General features: G+C 41.1%; 1 protein-coding gene across 1 annotated transcript in view; it reads right to left on the bottom strand.

The window, feature by feature from the left end:
* Positions 1 to 1,839: 1,839 nt before the first annotated feature.
* Positions 1,840 to 15,809, bottom strand: part of KLHL42 (kelch like family member 42) — a 365,428-nt gene continuing 351,458 nt past the window's right edge. Inside the window, exon 4 of the mRNA XM_044088196.1 lies at positions 1,840 to 2,955. Within this exon, the coding sequence (XP_043944131.1) occupies positions 2,510 to 2,955 (446 nt within the window). The 3' untranslated portion in view covers positions 1,840 to 2,509. The remainder of the gene's footprint in view (positions 2,956 to 15,809) is intronic.

Genomic DNA, 15,809 nt, shown 5'->3' with positions numbered 1-15,809 from the left:
ATACACATCCTTAATAAACTGGTTTTGAAAAACAACTTTTTCTCCTTTACCACCCACCATTTACCAGCAGTTACAAGGGGTAGCAATGGGGGCTAATATGGCACCAGCGCATGCCAACCTTGTACTCAGTACATGGAAAGTCAATACTTTAACCCATTTGGAAGGTTTCCAGTTAGTGTATTTGTATAACAAATGTATTGACAACATCTTTTTCATATGGTTGGGGGCTCCCAATGAACTAGATTATTTTTTTGGTTAAACTTAATGAAAGCATTGATTTCCTAGATGTTACTCTGTCAGGGAAGGAAAACAAAGTGCATTTTCTGAATAGTTCCCTTTCTTTCGACCCCAACACCAAGGAATTTATGTCTTCCACCCATAGGAAGGACACATTTCATAACAATTACCTTGACTTCTCAAGCCAGCACCCCAGTTTTATGAAAAGAAACATAGTTAAAGGTCAGTTTGTCCGTCTCAGTAGAATCATTAGTGATGACACCTTGTTTCTGCAGGAAAGCCACTATCTTACGAAACTGTTTGCAGATAAACAGTACCCTGTTATGCTGTTCCAAACACCTACCTATCCTTAATTATGTGTTCAGTAGTGCTAAGGACAATTTATCAAATTTATGCATGAGATTTCCCCTTCCTATTTCTTTAGACTCTGAAGGTATCCGGAACATTATTACCAAGAACTGGGGTATGATTAAAAGCAGTCAAGAATTAGTTAAAATTTTAGGGACTAGCCCTTCACTTTCATATAAGAGAACCCATTCTTTAAAGACCTTTTCTGAGTCCAATCCTTCACAAAATATATTGCCCAGGTTAAGTCCCTCAGGTATATGTACCTATGGAAAATGCGTTTGTTGTCAACACATTGCTCAAGGGGATACATTTCCACTGAGACCACTTAATTTTACTTTTAATTTTGTAGAAAAGTTTGATTGTAATTCCACTAACATTGTCTACTTAGGAGTGTGCTCTTCTTGTAATGCCTTTTATGTGGGGAAGACCACTAGAAGACTCTGCAACAGGATTAAAGAACATTTTCCAGCTATTAGAAAAGGTGACTGCAAAAATGCTCCAGCCAAGCACAATAAAGTCAGTACTCAATGCTCTGTTTTTAAATTCATTGCGACTGAAAAAGTTTCCATGATTTTTGGTGACTGTAATCCATTACTAGAGATAAAGGAACTCAAACGGGAAGTGAGACTTAGAGCAGACACCCTCCTTGACTATAAATGTCATTTAAATGTAGGTAGCATTCTTAGATGGAATAGATAATTAATGATGTTATTAATATGCTTATTAGCCTTGCCTTTTAGTGGTACTAATGCTTAGTTGTGTTCCATATTTCTGATGAAGTTCGACGTGAAACATTTTATGAATGAAAGCATTCATATTCTACTTATGTCTTTAGTGATCGCTGTTTGTCTTATTCTGAATGCAGTTCTTCAATTTTTCAGAAGGTATTTTTTATTGTAAGTAGCAGCAATTATTATGAACTGCAAATACATAACAAGACTATTTTATGCACCACAGACAACAATGATACCCTACAAGCTCTGACTTTGAGGCAATCCTAATTTATGCCCCTCTTAAACATGGTTCTTGCAGAAACAGACAAACCTGCAGAAGTCTCTTGAGTAATTCCCTTCATGCCAGTATTTTGAGTGTATTACTATCTGCAGAGAAACCGTCATTAGTGCAGTAAACAGTCACTGCTTCACAATGTGATGAATGGATGTGGGGACACTAGACGTTGCCAAGATGTTTGTCAAGCGATTCAAAAAGGCATCAGACACCATGCAAAAGGCTGGAAAAATTAAAGGCACTTACTTGAGATGCATTTATTTTTTATCTGTGTTTAATCAACCAAAATCCTCTTCTGGAAAAATAGAATGTAAAATAATAAGTGGCATTGCCAATAAGTGCTTCAGGTACTCTGCCTCCATATTCCAACATCCAATTATTTTACAAAAGTCACAAATGATCTATAAACATGAGCAGCCAACATGTCCAATGTCTACAACTGTGATCAAGCAGAAGGATTTGTTGCTAACACAAAAAGAAACATATACCAAGTGCAAGTGAACTGAAAGTTAATAAATACCAAACATTACATTTTCTAGTAAAGCAGTCCTCTAAGACACTAACTAAATACAATCTTGTAGAAAATAAGGCTGTGAGGAAAGCACAGAAAAATAAAACAATGGAAATTAAAAAAATAACAGAAGTCCACATATCAAAATTCTACCCTAGCCACTACTTGAAAACTCTTACCTCCTTAAATGGTTAGAATAAAATCAAGTACTTAGGATTTAGGCTCATGATCAGGAATATTTTTCTGAAATTTTCCCAAGGATCACACACTTGCATCTGCAAATATAGTAATCAAGTTTGAACTTTTTTTTGCCAACTGCAGAATATAGTGCATGCACACATTCATGACATGTTCATTACATAAGAATCTGTGAACTAAAAGTTTACTGTAGCACACAGTTCATCTTTAAAGTAACTTAGGCAGATACAGTGAGAAAAGCAGCATATTTTGACCAAAAGCTGGAAAACGTCTGAATGACTCCCACATATCAGAAAATATATTGTACTTCAAGGAAGTCCAGTGCTCAAGGCTTGTAGATGTGGTAATGTCTCTGCTCATAATGTAGATACCATCATTGTGCAGTGTACAAGTCAAGTTAAGGCCAGATTTTGATGTATTCTCTTTGAGGTACACCCAGTCCCTTGTTGTGATACTGTAAGACTGCACAGTTAAGACATCTTCATTTTGTCTTGCTCTTTTATTTGGTCTGAATTCGTGGGTATAACCTCCTACAAGGTAGATAGTGTCTTCCACAGACAACATGTGCTGCTTACGAATATGTACCTCACAAGATTCAAACACAGTCCATGAGTCTAAAGTGGGACAATACTGTAGGATATTCATATTCCTACCTGAAAACACAGATAGTTCAAATTAGTATATGCTTCACAGTGACACAAACATATAATGCATTTCCCATCTCTCTTATTTCAGCCTAGTAATATATTAGAAAAATTCTACCAAACCTAAGGCTCAGACACCACTCAATAAACTGCTAGGTGAACATGAAGAATTTATTACTGGCTGAAAATGTACTGTAATAATTTGCAATAATTCATATGATGTCAGCATGCATTGAGTGAGTTGATCAATTCATAGTAAATTGCTTTGAAGTCTTCATTAATTTAAAAGGTCAGTAAATGGTCAGTGATCATCCATTTTCAGTAAATTATACGATTTTTGCAAAATGAAAGAGAAGCTTTGCCACTTCATAGGTAAGTACTAGGCTAGCTGGCCTTATGGATTATTTTAAGCCTAGCCAATTTCCCCTGCAAAGGCAAGAATCAAACTTTGTACCTTGTGTCTTTGAGGTAAACACCTTAACCATTATGCTACCCATTCTGCAAAAACCTGAGGTCAGAATTAAACCCCATCTGACTTTAACCATTATGCTATACCCTCCACTTGAACTGCAACACCTATTTTATACAACATAGTAACAAATTTAGTGATAGTGATGCATTTTAACATGTTTTAATTCAAGGCATCTATTTAACTACGTGAAGAAAATGGAAAAGCAGTCTGTTCGTATATGACAGTAGTCCTTACTGATTATAGACTTTTAACTCCATCATCACCGGAAAAAAGAAGTTATGTCTTACCATAATGTTCCATCTGTGTTGTTCATCTTCTTTCATTCATTAATGATGGGTTTGGATCCTTAGACCAGATGGAGAATCTTTTCCATTTATCCTGATATAGTCTTCTGGTGGATGGTTTTATGAGAGCCCAAAATGATGTCTCAAACAGGTGAGGTGAGATTAGCTTGCCTGGCAACTAACGGAAGTGGAGAAACCAAGCTGTTAGCTTGAGACTGGACAGATTTGGGTGGCTCAACCCTTGGGGGTGAGTAATCAGATCTGGAAGATGGTCCAGAATCCATGGCAGGTATAACAAGTGAGGCCAAAGGAAGGGGAACCAAACTTGTCGAGGCCAGAAAGGAGCTACGAGGATCACCTTGCATCTTAACCGAAGAGCTTTCTTTAGATATTGTGGAATCAGGGGAATGGGAGGATAAGTGTAAAGAAGTCCTGTGGGCCAATCGTGGATTAGAGCATCCCTCCGGGGGAAAGAGGGTGAAATAGCTGCTGCACCTGTTGTTCGATGGGGAGGCAAAAAGATCGCAACAAGGCTGGCCCCAGTGGCTGAAGATTTCTGTCGCCACCTCAGGATTGAGGGACCACTCGTGAGGCAGGAGGATGCATCTGTCAGTTTGTCCGCAATTACGTTGGAGCTCCTCGGGATATGCGTTGCTATCAGAAAGCAGTTGGAAGCTATCACCCACTGCCAAATTCTCATGGCCTCTCGACACAGGGGGTAGGACTTGGTTCCTCCTTGCTTGCTGCTATACCAGACCACTGACATGTTGTCTGACTGAATTGCAATTGCCCCAGAAGGGAGAGCTGAATGAAAAGCCTGCAATGCTAACAGCACCGCTCTCAGTTCCAGAACGTTGATATGCAGGTGGACCATGCACCTTGGACTGTCTTTCCCTGGAAATGGCCCCCCCCACCCGATCAGGGAAGCATCAGTGGTCACAATGGCCCAGGGCTGAGGGGATTGAAATGGTTGACTCCAAAGTTCTGCGTCTGGCCTCATCCACCAAAGGAGGTCCTGCTTGCAGGAGTTGGTTATTTGAATCTGGTAACGAGGTCCTGCTTGCAGGAGTTGGTTATTTGAATCTGGTAACTGAGGGGGGTGATAGTTCGGAAACCACTGACAAAGAAGGAGCCACGGTAGGATTCACATGTGTAGCTTCGCTAGGGGCACTATTAAAACTGAAGCTGCCATGGATCCTAGGGCCTGAAGAACTTCTCTTGCTGAAACTTTTGTTTGACAGAGTATCACTAGGAGCTGGAGCCTCAATTGCTGGAGTTTGTGATTTGGGAGTGACACTAGATAGGACCAGGTATTGAACACTGCTCCAATGAATTCTATTTGTTGCGTAGGAGTAAGGTTTGATTTCTCCCATTGTATTGTGATCCCCAAAATGTTTGCCAGTGTGTGTGTATAATGCAGTGCTGTTACCAGAAGACGCTCGGTGGGGGTGCTGAGGAGCCAGTCATCCAAATATGGAAACACCCAGAATCCTTGTAGTCTCAAGTGAGCTGTGAACACTCTGGGGGCTGTAGAGAGATCGAATGGCAGGGTATGAAACTGATACTGACTGGCCCCTAGCCGAAAGTGAAGCAAAATCCTGGAGCATTTGTCCAGTTTGATGTGGTAATACTCATCCTGGAGATCTATCGAGCATATCCAATCACCTTCCCTTAGAAAAGGGAGAATGGACTGAACCGTGACCATCCAGAATACGGTTTGGGTGACAGGCCTGTTTAAGCTGCTGAGATCCAAAATGGGTCTCCAGTCCCCTGCCTTTTTTTGGAACCAAAAAGAATCTTGAGTAGAATCCGGATCCGTGTTGGTCTGGTGGGACTGGCTGGATTACTCTTTTTTGAGACAGCTTTATTATCTCTGAAGCTGCTTCTTCCCTTTGACTGGGTGGAACGTCAGGAAGCTTTTTGGAAAATTTGGTTGACAAGAAAGGGGAATGGTGTAACCTCTGGTGATTATACTCTGCACCCAACGATGGGTGGTAATAAATTGCCAGGCAGCTTGGTGCAGAGAGAAGTGACCCCCAACTGCTTCCAGAGGTAAGCAATTGGGATGCTCCTCAGGAGTGCTGGTAAGGCTGTCCACAGAAGGAGTCCCTGGAGCCTTGGTTACTGGTAAGGCTGTCCAGAGAAGGAGTCCCTGGAGCCTTGGTTATGAGGACTCCCTCTGCCTCTGTAGGGGCGTCTTCCAGAATTGTTACCCCCTCTGCCCCTAGGGGTATCATCACCATGAGCGGCACAGAAAGGGCCCTGAGATTTTTTGGGTCTATATAAGAACATTGAAGTTTTAAAACTTAAAATGTTCTAATATCGACCCATTTTGAGCGAATGCTAAAAATAGCGAAGCTGCAAAACACCGAATTCTTTCCTAGGGAAAGTATTTGGTTGGCTGGTTCTGTGGCTTCGCTATTTTCAGCGCTGTGGTGGAAATTTATGGGTCGGGTTCAGGTAAGTGTGCGATTGTGTGGTTGTTAGGATTAGGGCGCGGGTTAGGTGAGTTAGGGTTAGGAGCGGGTTAAGTGAGTTAGGGTTAGGGCACGGGTTAGGTGAGTGTGCGATAGTGACAGACATTAAGGTTAGGGTTAAGGTAAGTGGATAGATAGTAGTGCCTGTATAGTTTAGTGTAGGGTTAGCTGTAGGATTATAAGTGTATGTGTGTATTGATGTTTTTTAGGTGTGCTTGTGTTGTGTGTATGTATTTTGGAATAGCGAATTTTTTCTCAAGGAAAAAATTCGCTGTTCTGAATGTTCGATATTATGTGGTTTAGATATTTTAGGTTCGATGAAATAGCGGCCGCTATTTTCATCTTTCGATAACGTGATATAAATGCGATTTTTTGTGACACATTTTCCCACTCCTCTGATTCCGGGAGAAGGTACGTTGAAGATTGGAAAATCATAAGCCTACGGCAGACAGGGTCTTGCCATCTTGCTCACACCTGGCTAGCATGTCCAAATAGTTCAGTGACCATATAGCAAAGAAAGATCCCTGATGCAAAAACTCGCTTCCCAAATCTGCCCACTGCCCGGGACTCCCTGTTCGGCGGGTTGACAGAGGGACTTTCCTCAGCCAAATCCTTTTTCGTGGCCACCGCCACCACCATAGTATTACCTGTTAACCCTCTGGACCAATGCGGGTTCTTCTTGGGAGGGGAAAGAATTTTGTCAGGTCTTCAAGGGATCGCCTCAATGGAAACAGAGTTCTTCCAAGCTCGCTGCACAATGAGTTGGAAGAGCTCGTTGGCAGGTGGGGTCAGGCCAGGCACGGAAAGCCTGCAGGAACACGGACTACTCCAAAAAAGGGTTGGAGGGCTTCCAGTCACCTCTCAGTTTTAGCATTTCCGGGATGTCTCCAAAGGAGACATCATCAGGAGAAGACCGTGGGGAACCTTCACCATCATCATAATCCATGTTTTCCATTAAAGACTCCTCGGGCGAGTCCATGTGGTTCCTCTTGCACTTCCTCTTTTGAGGGGGCTCCTCAGTGGGGTTCTCTGATGAAGACTCAGAAGAGCTAGTATCCTGAACAGGGGTGTCCTGTGACTTCTCTGCCCAGTGCCCCAAGGGGTTGGTGTGTGGCAGCTGTAGCTCAGGGGGCGATAACGGGGGTTCCAACGTCAAAGGAGTGCTTCTAAGAAGCAAGAGCCCACTACATCACGTGGAAAGCAGGTCTGTCCGAACAGGGATGGGAGCCCAGAACCAAGAAAGACAACCTCGGGACTGGGGACACTCCCCACTCTCCAATGAACCTGCCCCATGGATGGAGCCTCAAGCAGGATCGGTGTGGACGTGGCTATCGGCACAGAGGACGGAACCGAAGACAAACATGGATCTGTGCCCCAAGCCGAGGTGCCTGCCCCTAATCCCCAGACTGAGAAAGGACCGGTTCCGCAGGAACCGAAGACCAAAGGGGCACACATGGAGCCTGAGTGAGATCCAATATAGGAGCCGAGGTGATGGGTTCCGAGAAGGGCGTCGAAGCAGAAAGCTTCGGAACCAAAATGGTCGAAGGAGGAGTATAAGAAGGAGTCCACGGAGAAACCAACCCAAGTCTTGCAGGTGGATGGGTCTTAGAAAGTGTGGGTATCCCCCTGGCCGCCAACAGCTGGTGCACAACACGCACCACATAGTGTTCTGACAGGCTCCTGGTGGATCTAGTGGATACACAAGATGGACAGTCAGGTTGGTCAATGGACGGGCTATACATCTGGCCCAGGAATGGATCTACAGAAGGGGAGTATCGGGTCTGTGGTGCAAGGTCTGCTGGCACCAAAGTCTCAGGTTTTGAGATCGGGATTAATGGGGTCAAATCCAACTTGATAGAAAAAAAAAACGCTCGGTGCTGAAGTGCCACTCGGAGTCGAAGCGCTAGTTTCCAAAATCATAACTGCAGAGGGTATTGAAGATGTGCCCTGAGCCGTAGTGGCCACAGGTGCCAAAGTCATAGTAGGCATAGTGAGGTCTATCTTCGGTGCCGGAGGCAGGATCGGTGCCGAAGCTGGTGCCGGTATCTTAGGTTTCGAGATGCTCGGAGCTGACAAGGAGGGAGCCGTAGAGGCAGATTTATGCTCCAAGGACAAGTTGGGGACCTTTGATTTCACAGGCTTACCCTGATCACCCGATGGTGAGGAGGAAACTGAGTGGGTCCTCTTTTTGTCTTTAGTCGGAGGGGTTGAGACCTCCATCGCAGAAATCGCCTCTGAAAAGGGAGACTTAAGTAACCCTTTCAGTATCAGTTTATTTTTGTGCTCATTAAGTGTGCGCTGACTGAAACTCTGACAAATGTCACAAGGTGGGGCACCCCTAAACAGTATACACAATCACTTTGAGAATCACTATTAGGTAACTTGCCATTACAAGAAGCACAATGCTTAAACCCTGAAGTACCTTTCTTATCAGACATCTTGACAGAGAGACACCACAGGCAAACAGTTTAACCAGTCTGTACTAATAAGTCAAACACAGTTCAAAAAAGCCACACAGTTGTATCACTGTAGCTATATGTATAAGTAGAACAGAAACACCTTACTGAAAAACCACTAACATGCTAAGAAAGAAAGGAGAAATACCAGCTATGGCACTGAAGGAATACCACAAGGGTAAGGGGAGAAGGCCGTACCAACAATGGTACTTGAAAGTTTACCAATGGGTAGAGCAGAGAAGAAAGATCAAGGTCTGACAGAAGAAAAAAAACCCTAGAGATACTAATTGCTCTCTAAAAGAGAAAATATCAAATGTTTTTCACACAAAATATCAAATAAAGTTCCACTTAGCTGAGAGCTCGGCTGAAAACGTGGCTTTACGGCGATGTGGCAAAGAAACCTGAGGTAACAGGGAGATGGGCATTCTGAGCAGAACCTTAGCTCAAGAGTTTTTGGCTGGCGCGAGCTTGGTAAAAAGGCCAACTTGGTTCAGAGGGTTTGGAACCAAACCCATCAGTGATGAATGTAAAGAACATTAACAACATCAGATCAAAAGTTATTTACTTACCATAACGATAGACCTGTGTTGTCTTCCGTCCATCTCAAGTTATATGTATGTCAGATCAGAACAGATCAGATGCTGGCAATTTTCAGACTTTTGGATTGAAGGCCCAGGTTCTTCTCTTTTTCCCATAATTCCCCTTCATCCTAACAGCTCCTCAGCTCAAGTTTGCGCACCCATACTACCTCAACTTAAGCTCTTCATATGACGAAACAACTGAAAATAATATAAAATACAGTCAAGGACTGCAAGGGAGACAAGGTAACAGAGAGGTCCAGTACTATCAATCACAAGCCCAAGACTGTGACAATTTGGATGGGGGATGGAAGGAAGGAAGGTTGAGATGGCTAGAAGAAGACAACATGGACCCAGTATTATGGTAAGTGCATAACTTTCCTATCTTCTGCTGTTTTCTCCATCCATCTCATCATATGGGACACAGTCCTCAGCTACCATAAACCCTGGAAGGACTTATGGATGTGCATTTCGGAGGATGATGGAACCAAACAAGCTGGTAATAAGTACTAAAGTGCACTGTAGACCAAGTAGCCTCAGCACAGACATCATCAATATGTAGTCTAGATTAGAAGGCTGTAGTGGGAGTCACCACTGTAGATGAATGATATTTAGGTTTGATAGGCAGTAACAGCCCCTTGGTTCTACAGACAAACAAGATGTAATTAAACAACCACCCAAACAATGTGACCTTGAGACATCAGCTCCTAGTTTGGTCTTAGAAAAAGACACAAATACTTGGTCATGTTTCCTGAAGTCTTTGGAATGATGTAAATAGAAACATAACTGACGGACATCCAGTAAATGTAGGAAATATTCACCTTTGTTTGAGAACCTGGGGAAAAAAACACACTCAGATGAACAGCCTTATTCAAGGCAGTCACAGAGGCAACCTTGGGAAGGAAATAAGGATCTGTTTGGAGGAACACCCTACCCTTATGCAAGACCAAATAAGGTGGTTTACAAGACAAGGCTTGTAGTTCTAAAACTGTCCTTTCCAAGGTAAGAGTCACCAAGATGAGTTTCAAGTCCATCATAGCTACAGGTTCAAAAGGGATTTTGTCAAGGCTTGTCATAGAATAGTAATATCCCATGGTGGAACAAGATCCCTTAGATGAGGACAGAGGTGAAAAGTACTTCTCAAAAAGGCCTTAGGAACTTCAGGGATGCAACAGGGCTCTGCTCTTCACCTATAAGAAAAGTTAAAATAGCTGCCAGTTGAACTTTAATAGTGAAGTAGCTAACTTCTACATGGAAAAGGGTATGCAAGGAAATCCAGGACTGACAGTAAGAGAGCAGAGAAAGGTTCTAGACCTTAATCTGAAGCCCAGCTAGAGAATCTCTTCCAATTTCTTCTGTAAACTTTGCTAGTGGAAACTAGTGAAATGACAATAAGATGCAAATGTGACATTGGATGAAAACCTGGCATTTCTAGCCATCATTGGAAGTGGAGAAAACAAGAGTTCAGACTCAAGGATTTGATGTCCAGGTGAGGATTGGCGGATGGGTGAGAAATCAGATCGGGAAAGGTATCCAACACCCTGGGGTCTTTCTTGTGCTCTGTCATTTCACAATACTGCATGGTAATGTCAGAAAAATTACTGGTGAATCTACATTTGAATGGATCGTTCAGTTTTACCATTAAAACATGCTAGTATGTTACTCTTTCAAGGGTATTTGTTTTGTACAGGTAAAGAATTCTCAATACTTGCTCTAATTCTCTGGCTCTCCACAGAAACAGAGATTCTGATTCCCACCCCAGGCTGCCACTTCTATGGAAAAGACAACAAATACACTTATAAATAAACTGATGTGATTCACTGAACTGTCATGAAGATCTGTGTGCACTTTACGACAGTGCACTTAAATGCTTTGCCAAAAAAATTAACTGATTTGATTAAGCAGTGAAGATGATACAAAAAAAAAAACCCTGCAAATATTCATTAATTCTCTGACTATCCCCTTAATTCAATGTGCAGTTGCAGGGGGGAACTGAAGCCTATCCAGGAACCCAATGGACCCAAGTCAAGGAATTCAACATGATCTGGACAGACTCACAAACTTACCCTCTTCACTGTATGTATATCTATGGACAATTGGGTCTATATTAGAAGAGCAAAAGCTTAAAATAGCGAATGCTCTTCTATTGAACTGAAAAACGTGAAACTTTAAATGTCAAAGGCTTGGATCAGCGATTTTTGACCCAAAAAAAAAAAAAAGAAAAGTACAAACAAACTTAAATATATCAACTCCGAGATCGCACCACAGTGGAGAAAACAACAAAGTCCCGAGAACAGCCCAGAGACTTTTTTCCCTGGGGGAAAAAAAAATCTCTGTTCCGTGCCTTCGACATTTTGCGGTTTCGGGTTTTCAAGTTTGATAGAAGAGCATTCGCTATTTTAAGCATTCGCTCTTCTAATAGGAACCCGGACAATTTTAGGGGATCACCAATACACCCATGACACACCTTTGGGATGTGAAAGGAAAATGGGAGGACGAGCAGACTTCACAAAGAAGGCACCTCAACTGACAAACACACTGGAGAACTAAGTATTGTTCATCTAGGGATAAACTGCATACTTAAAAAACATCCTCGGAGACACTGTTTGTAAAACATGAATGGACACACCATCTGCATGCTTGCCTGCAACACCTTTTGAAAAATGCATAAAAAAACACATCTGACTGTCAAAAGTTAGGGTCATAAAAGACTGGCTTCATAGCTGAATGCCTAATAACCCCTTTGAATCCTATTCCCTTGAAGAAAAACTCTAAATGGATAGCGCTCATAATTAGAAATAAAAAAGGGGAAATATTCCTTATATTCCAAACAGACTTCATACAAGTCTCTCTTTTGACAAAAAAAAAACCTTTTTTTCTGACATGGAAAATGTACTGCTTGTGTTAAGAACTTGTGAACAAAGTCCTATGTTATCCAATCCTTTCTAAGGACAATGCACTCTTCATAAGTCTGGATACAGTATCCAGTGCAGTATTAAACTGACACAGCAGTATTTACAGTCATTTAACCTTTTTTGTTTAATGTGAATATTCAGTTCCATAGGGGGTATACAAATTGAACTATGCAGGCCAAGTGCGCATCTATCTAAGCTGTATGACAACTGCATTATGGTATTCTTCCAATATCGAGCAGTTTGCAATAATCCATCACAGTGGTCTAGGAAGAGTATGTAGTTTAACAGGTGGTGCTATGCTCACTGAGACATTATCACACCTTGCAGTTCACTTCAGTGCTGGCAAGGTCCGTGGGTGGCTTTGCACGGTCATCTCCAGGCTGGCAACAACCACATGCTTCATGGCACAGTAAAAGCCATGCTCATCTAAATGAGAGGAACTGAAACAGAGGTCATGAGAAATCAAATGATTAAGGAAAATCAGAAAGAGTTTACTCTTCATAATAAAGATCAAACAGAGAATGAACCTACTGAATAAATAAAAAACGAGTACTGCCATACCTAAGTTGGCAAATGGTAACAAAATGTTTTACAATTTCTAAACTCTATAGTTCCCATTGTTCATGATAAATATGTATGTCTTTTGTAAGACAAAAAATGCCACATTTTAAACAAAGTGGGCAGAAATTGCACAAATGTGGTTTATTACTAATTTAAACAGATGGAACATCATGTCATATCAAATTAAAAATATTAACTTTATTGTTGATCAAATATACACAGCAGTGCAAACTAAATGAAACTATGTTACTTTGGTCCCTGTGCAAGACATAACAATGAACACATAGTTTGAATGACAGTAAGACTAATGCACATACAGTAATAATTAAAATATTAACAACACAATAAATTACCATAATTGGACAAAAAGACATTAGGCAATATTAAACTAGTAGGTATTGCAAAGCTATGACTTCACATTGTGATTGCTTAGAATATTGCACATCAGTTGTAGCATGATATATTCTGATGTTCATATCGCACATGTATGGAGAACTATAACTTACAGTGAAACATTACTTTGCCTTCCATTGTAAACAAATCTAGCATCAAATGATGCAACTCAGCCTGAAATTCTGAAACACACACACGCACAACGTTTTTGTACAGTTTTAACTTCACCAAAGAAACAAACTTCTTCAGACAGAATTAGGTTCGTAAGTATACACTAGGCTAACAACCACCTGTGTCTTTATAAGTCTAGCAACACAACCCAACCCAACTGTGTCCCCATGTAACATGGGCGTCTATGTGCAGGGGTATGTTAGGAGGTCAGTAAACATTTAGGGGAGGGTGATATTAGTTAGGGAATATTTACTGTCAGCCTCCGTCTGTCACAGGCATGGAGGCCAGACCAGGGGTGAATTTATAAATCCCATGCAATGGTCTGCAAGAACAGGGTGAAAACTGTTTAAAAGAAGAAACTGGCAGCAAGGCAGAACTGACAATGTCCTGAAAGGCAGACAGAGTACCATTTACACTGACATATTGGAGGTCAAAAGCTTAGTGAACTGTGAAGAATTATAACCACAGCAGTTAGTGGTTCCTCCAACACATGGAGGGTAGGAGTCCAAGACCACTTACAGTTTATCTGTGAGCCATCGTAGATCACTTTTTGAGTCAATGTTTATAGAACATTAAGCACAGAAAACAGTGAGTCAAAAAACGTAGAAAAACACAAATCTTTAAACACAAACAAATCTTTTTTTGAGGGGGGTGGGCTCCACACCCATATACCCCTAATTATAAATACAAACTCCATGATCACAACACAATGGAGAAAGGGGCAAAAACCCTATGAAAACACTTCACTGGCTCGTACAACACAAACACACTGCAGTGAAATGTGTTGTAACATTAAATTTTGCAACTATTATTTATTTATTTATTGACATTTGTTGACTGGGAAAGTCCAACGGGGACAGGAGCCCATTTTCAGCACAGGCCCACGGAGAAAAGCTCCACAAACACATTATGATTGCACAGTATTTTACAAGAATTTGTAGAAATTACAGTACAATACAGTACAATAAACAAAATGAGAAACAGACTAATAAATTGTGGGCAGTAGCAATATCAGAGAGAAAAACAGCAATTTACAAGATATATATACACACACACACACACACACACACACACACACACACACACTTATTTTTTGTAAATATTGAAATAGGTTGAAAGTTCAGAAAGGAAAAGATCACTAAAGGGGTAGTGTTAGGTTGAAAGAATTAATAAAGGGAATGAAAAATCACTAGTGGGGTAGTTTTAAAGGGGTGAGGGTTTAAAATTATAGTTATGGGTAGTGAGATTTATAGTAAGAACAGAGTTGTTTAAAACAACTTATAGATCAAAAAGCTGCTCAACCGCCAATGGAGCGATCACCAGTAACTATACCACCAGTTATTGTTGCTGTACCACCCAGTATCTTCTGACACTGATAGATAAAGAACAAAAATAATTAGATATGTATACGAAGACCAATTGGAAAATGTGTTCACACAGAGAGATTGAAATACCATCACGGTTTATTACAGACTGAAAGATTAGCAGAGTCACATGACACAACACCCATGAAGCTAAACTGCTTCAAACAGATATGCTTAATACCTGTAACTCTAAAACTGCCACGTGCAACATCCCCTTCACTTAAAAATCATAACTGAATCCCATTTAATGATATAAAACATCTATACCATCCAGCATTGTGTGTGTTGTGAAGTACAGTTTACAGTAAATTAACTTGAACATGCATGTTCACATCAGTTCATTACATGCAGTCTGAGTATCTGTTAAATAACTTGACCAAACACAAACATTTACAGGGACCACTGCCTCAAGTAGCGCTAACTTTGGATTTATCAATCATTTTATCATCAGATGATGTTATTGATGTTGAAACAGGCAGTGATACATTTTCATCGTCGTCATGCAGGTTGTTTATGTCAGACGCAGAATAATGGCTTCACCTGACTAAACTCAAAAGCCAACATGTTATTAGAGAAACTACTGTTACCTCCAAGAGGAGGAATAGTGGTTATGTTCTGTATTACACAATGTCAGGACTGCTCTGCATTTCTTCAAATTGCCGCATTCTGTAGCTGTCCGAGTCATGTATTTTCTGCAGCTGTCATCTGTACCTTCTATAAATTCTATTACCTTGGCCTTGTATCTAGTAAAATCTCAAAAAGTCTGTTTCTCTAAGTACTGTAACTTTCTATTATATCTTTATTTCCAAAATCATGATCTGGCTCTTTTACACTCACTCCCCTTCTTCCAACAAAGACAAATTCTAAAGTCATCCTGACGATGTAGAGTTTTTTTTCCCTCTCACTGCCATTCTTGTAACAGCTAACCAGGAGATTACTTGCTATCTGATATTAATAGTGAGGAAAAAAGCAGTATTTATGAATATCACAATCCACTCATCAGAATCTGTGTCGGTGATTGTTCTATTGACTAGAAAGGAGTACTGCTGTGTTCCAAGATGGATAAGTAACAACCACTATTATTTTTATTTTGCAAATTGTACCATACACTCAATCTGAAGCCGCAGTGATGCAGAGGTAGCGTTGTCGCCTCACAGCAAGAGGTTATCCTGTTCGATTCTCGGCTGGAGCA

The sequence above is a fragment of the Protopterus annectens genome, chromosome 11.part0 (genome assembly GCF_019279795.1).
Source record: "Protopterus annectens isolate FY-2018-M chromosome 11.part0, PAN1.0, whole genome shotgun sequence".
NCBI lineage: Eukaryota > Metazoa > Chordata > Ceratodontiformes > Protopteridae > Protopterus > Protopterus annectens.
Note: the sequence above shows the minus strand (reverse complement) of the source record. Positions and strands in the feature narration are given on the sequence as shown.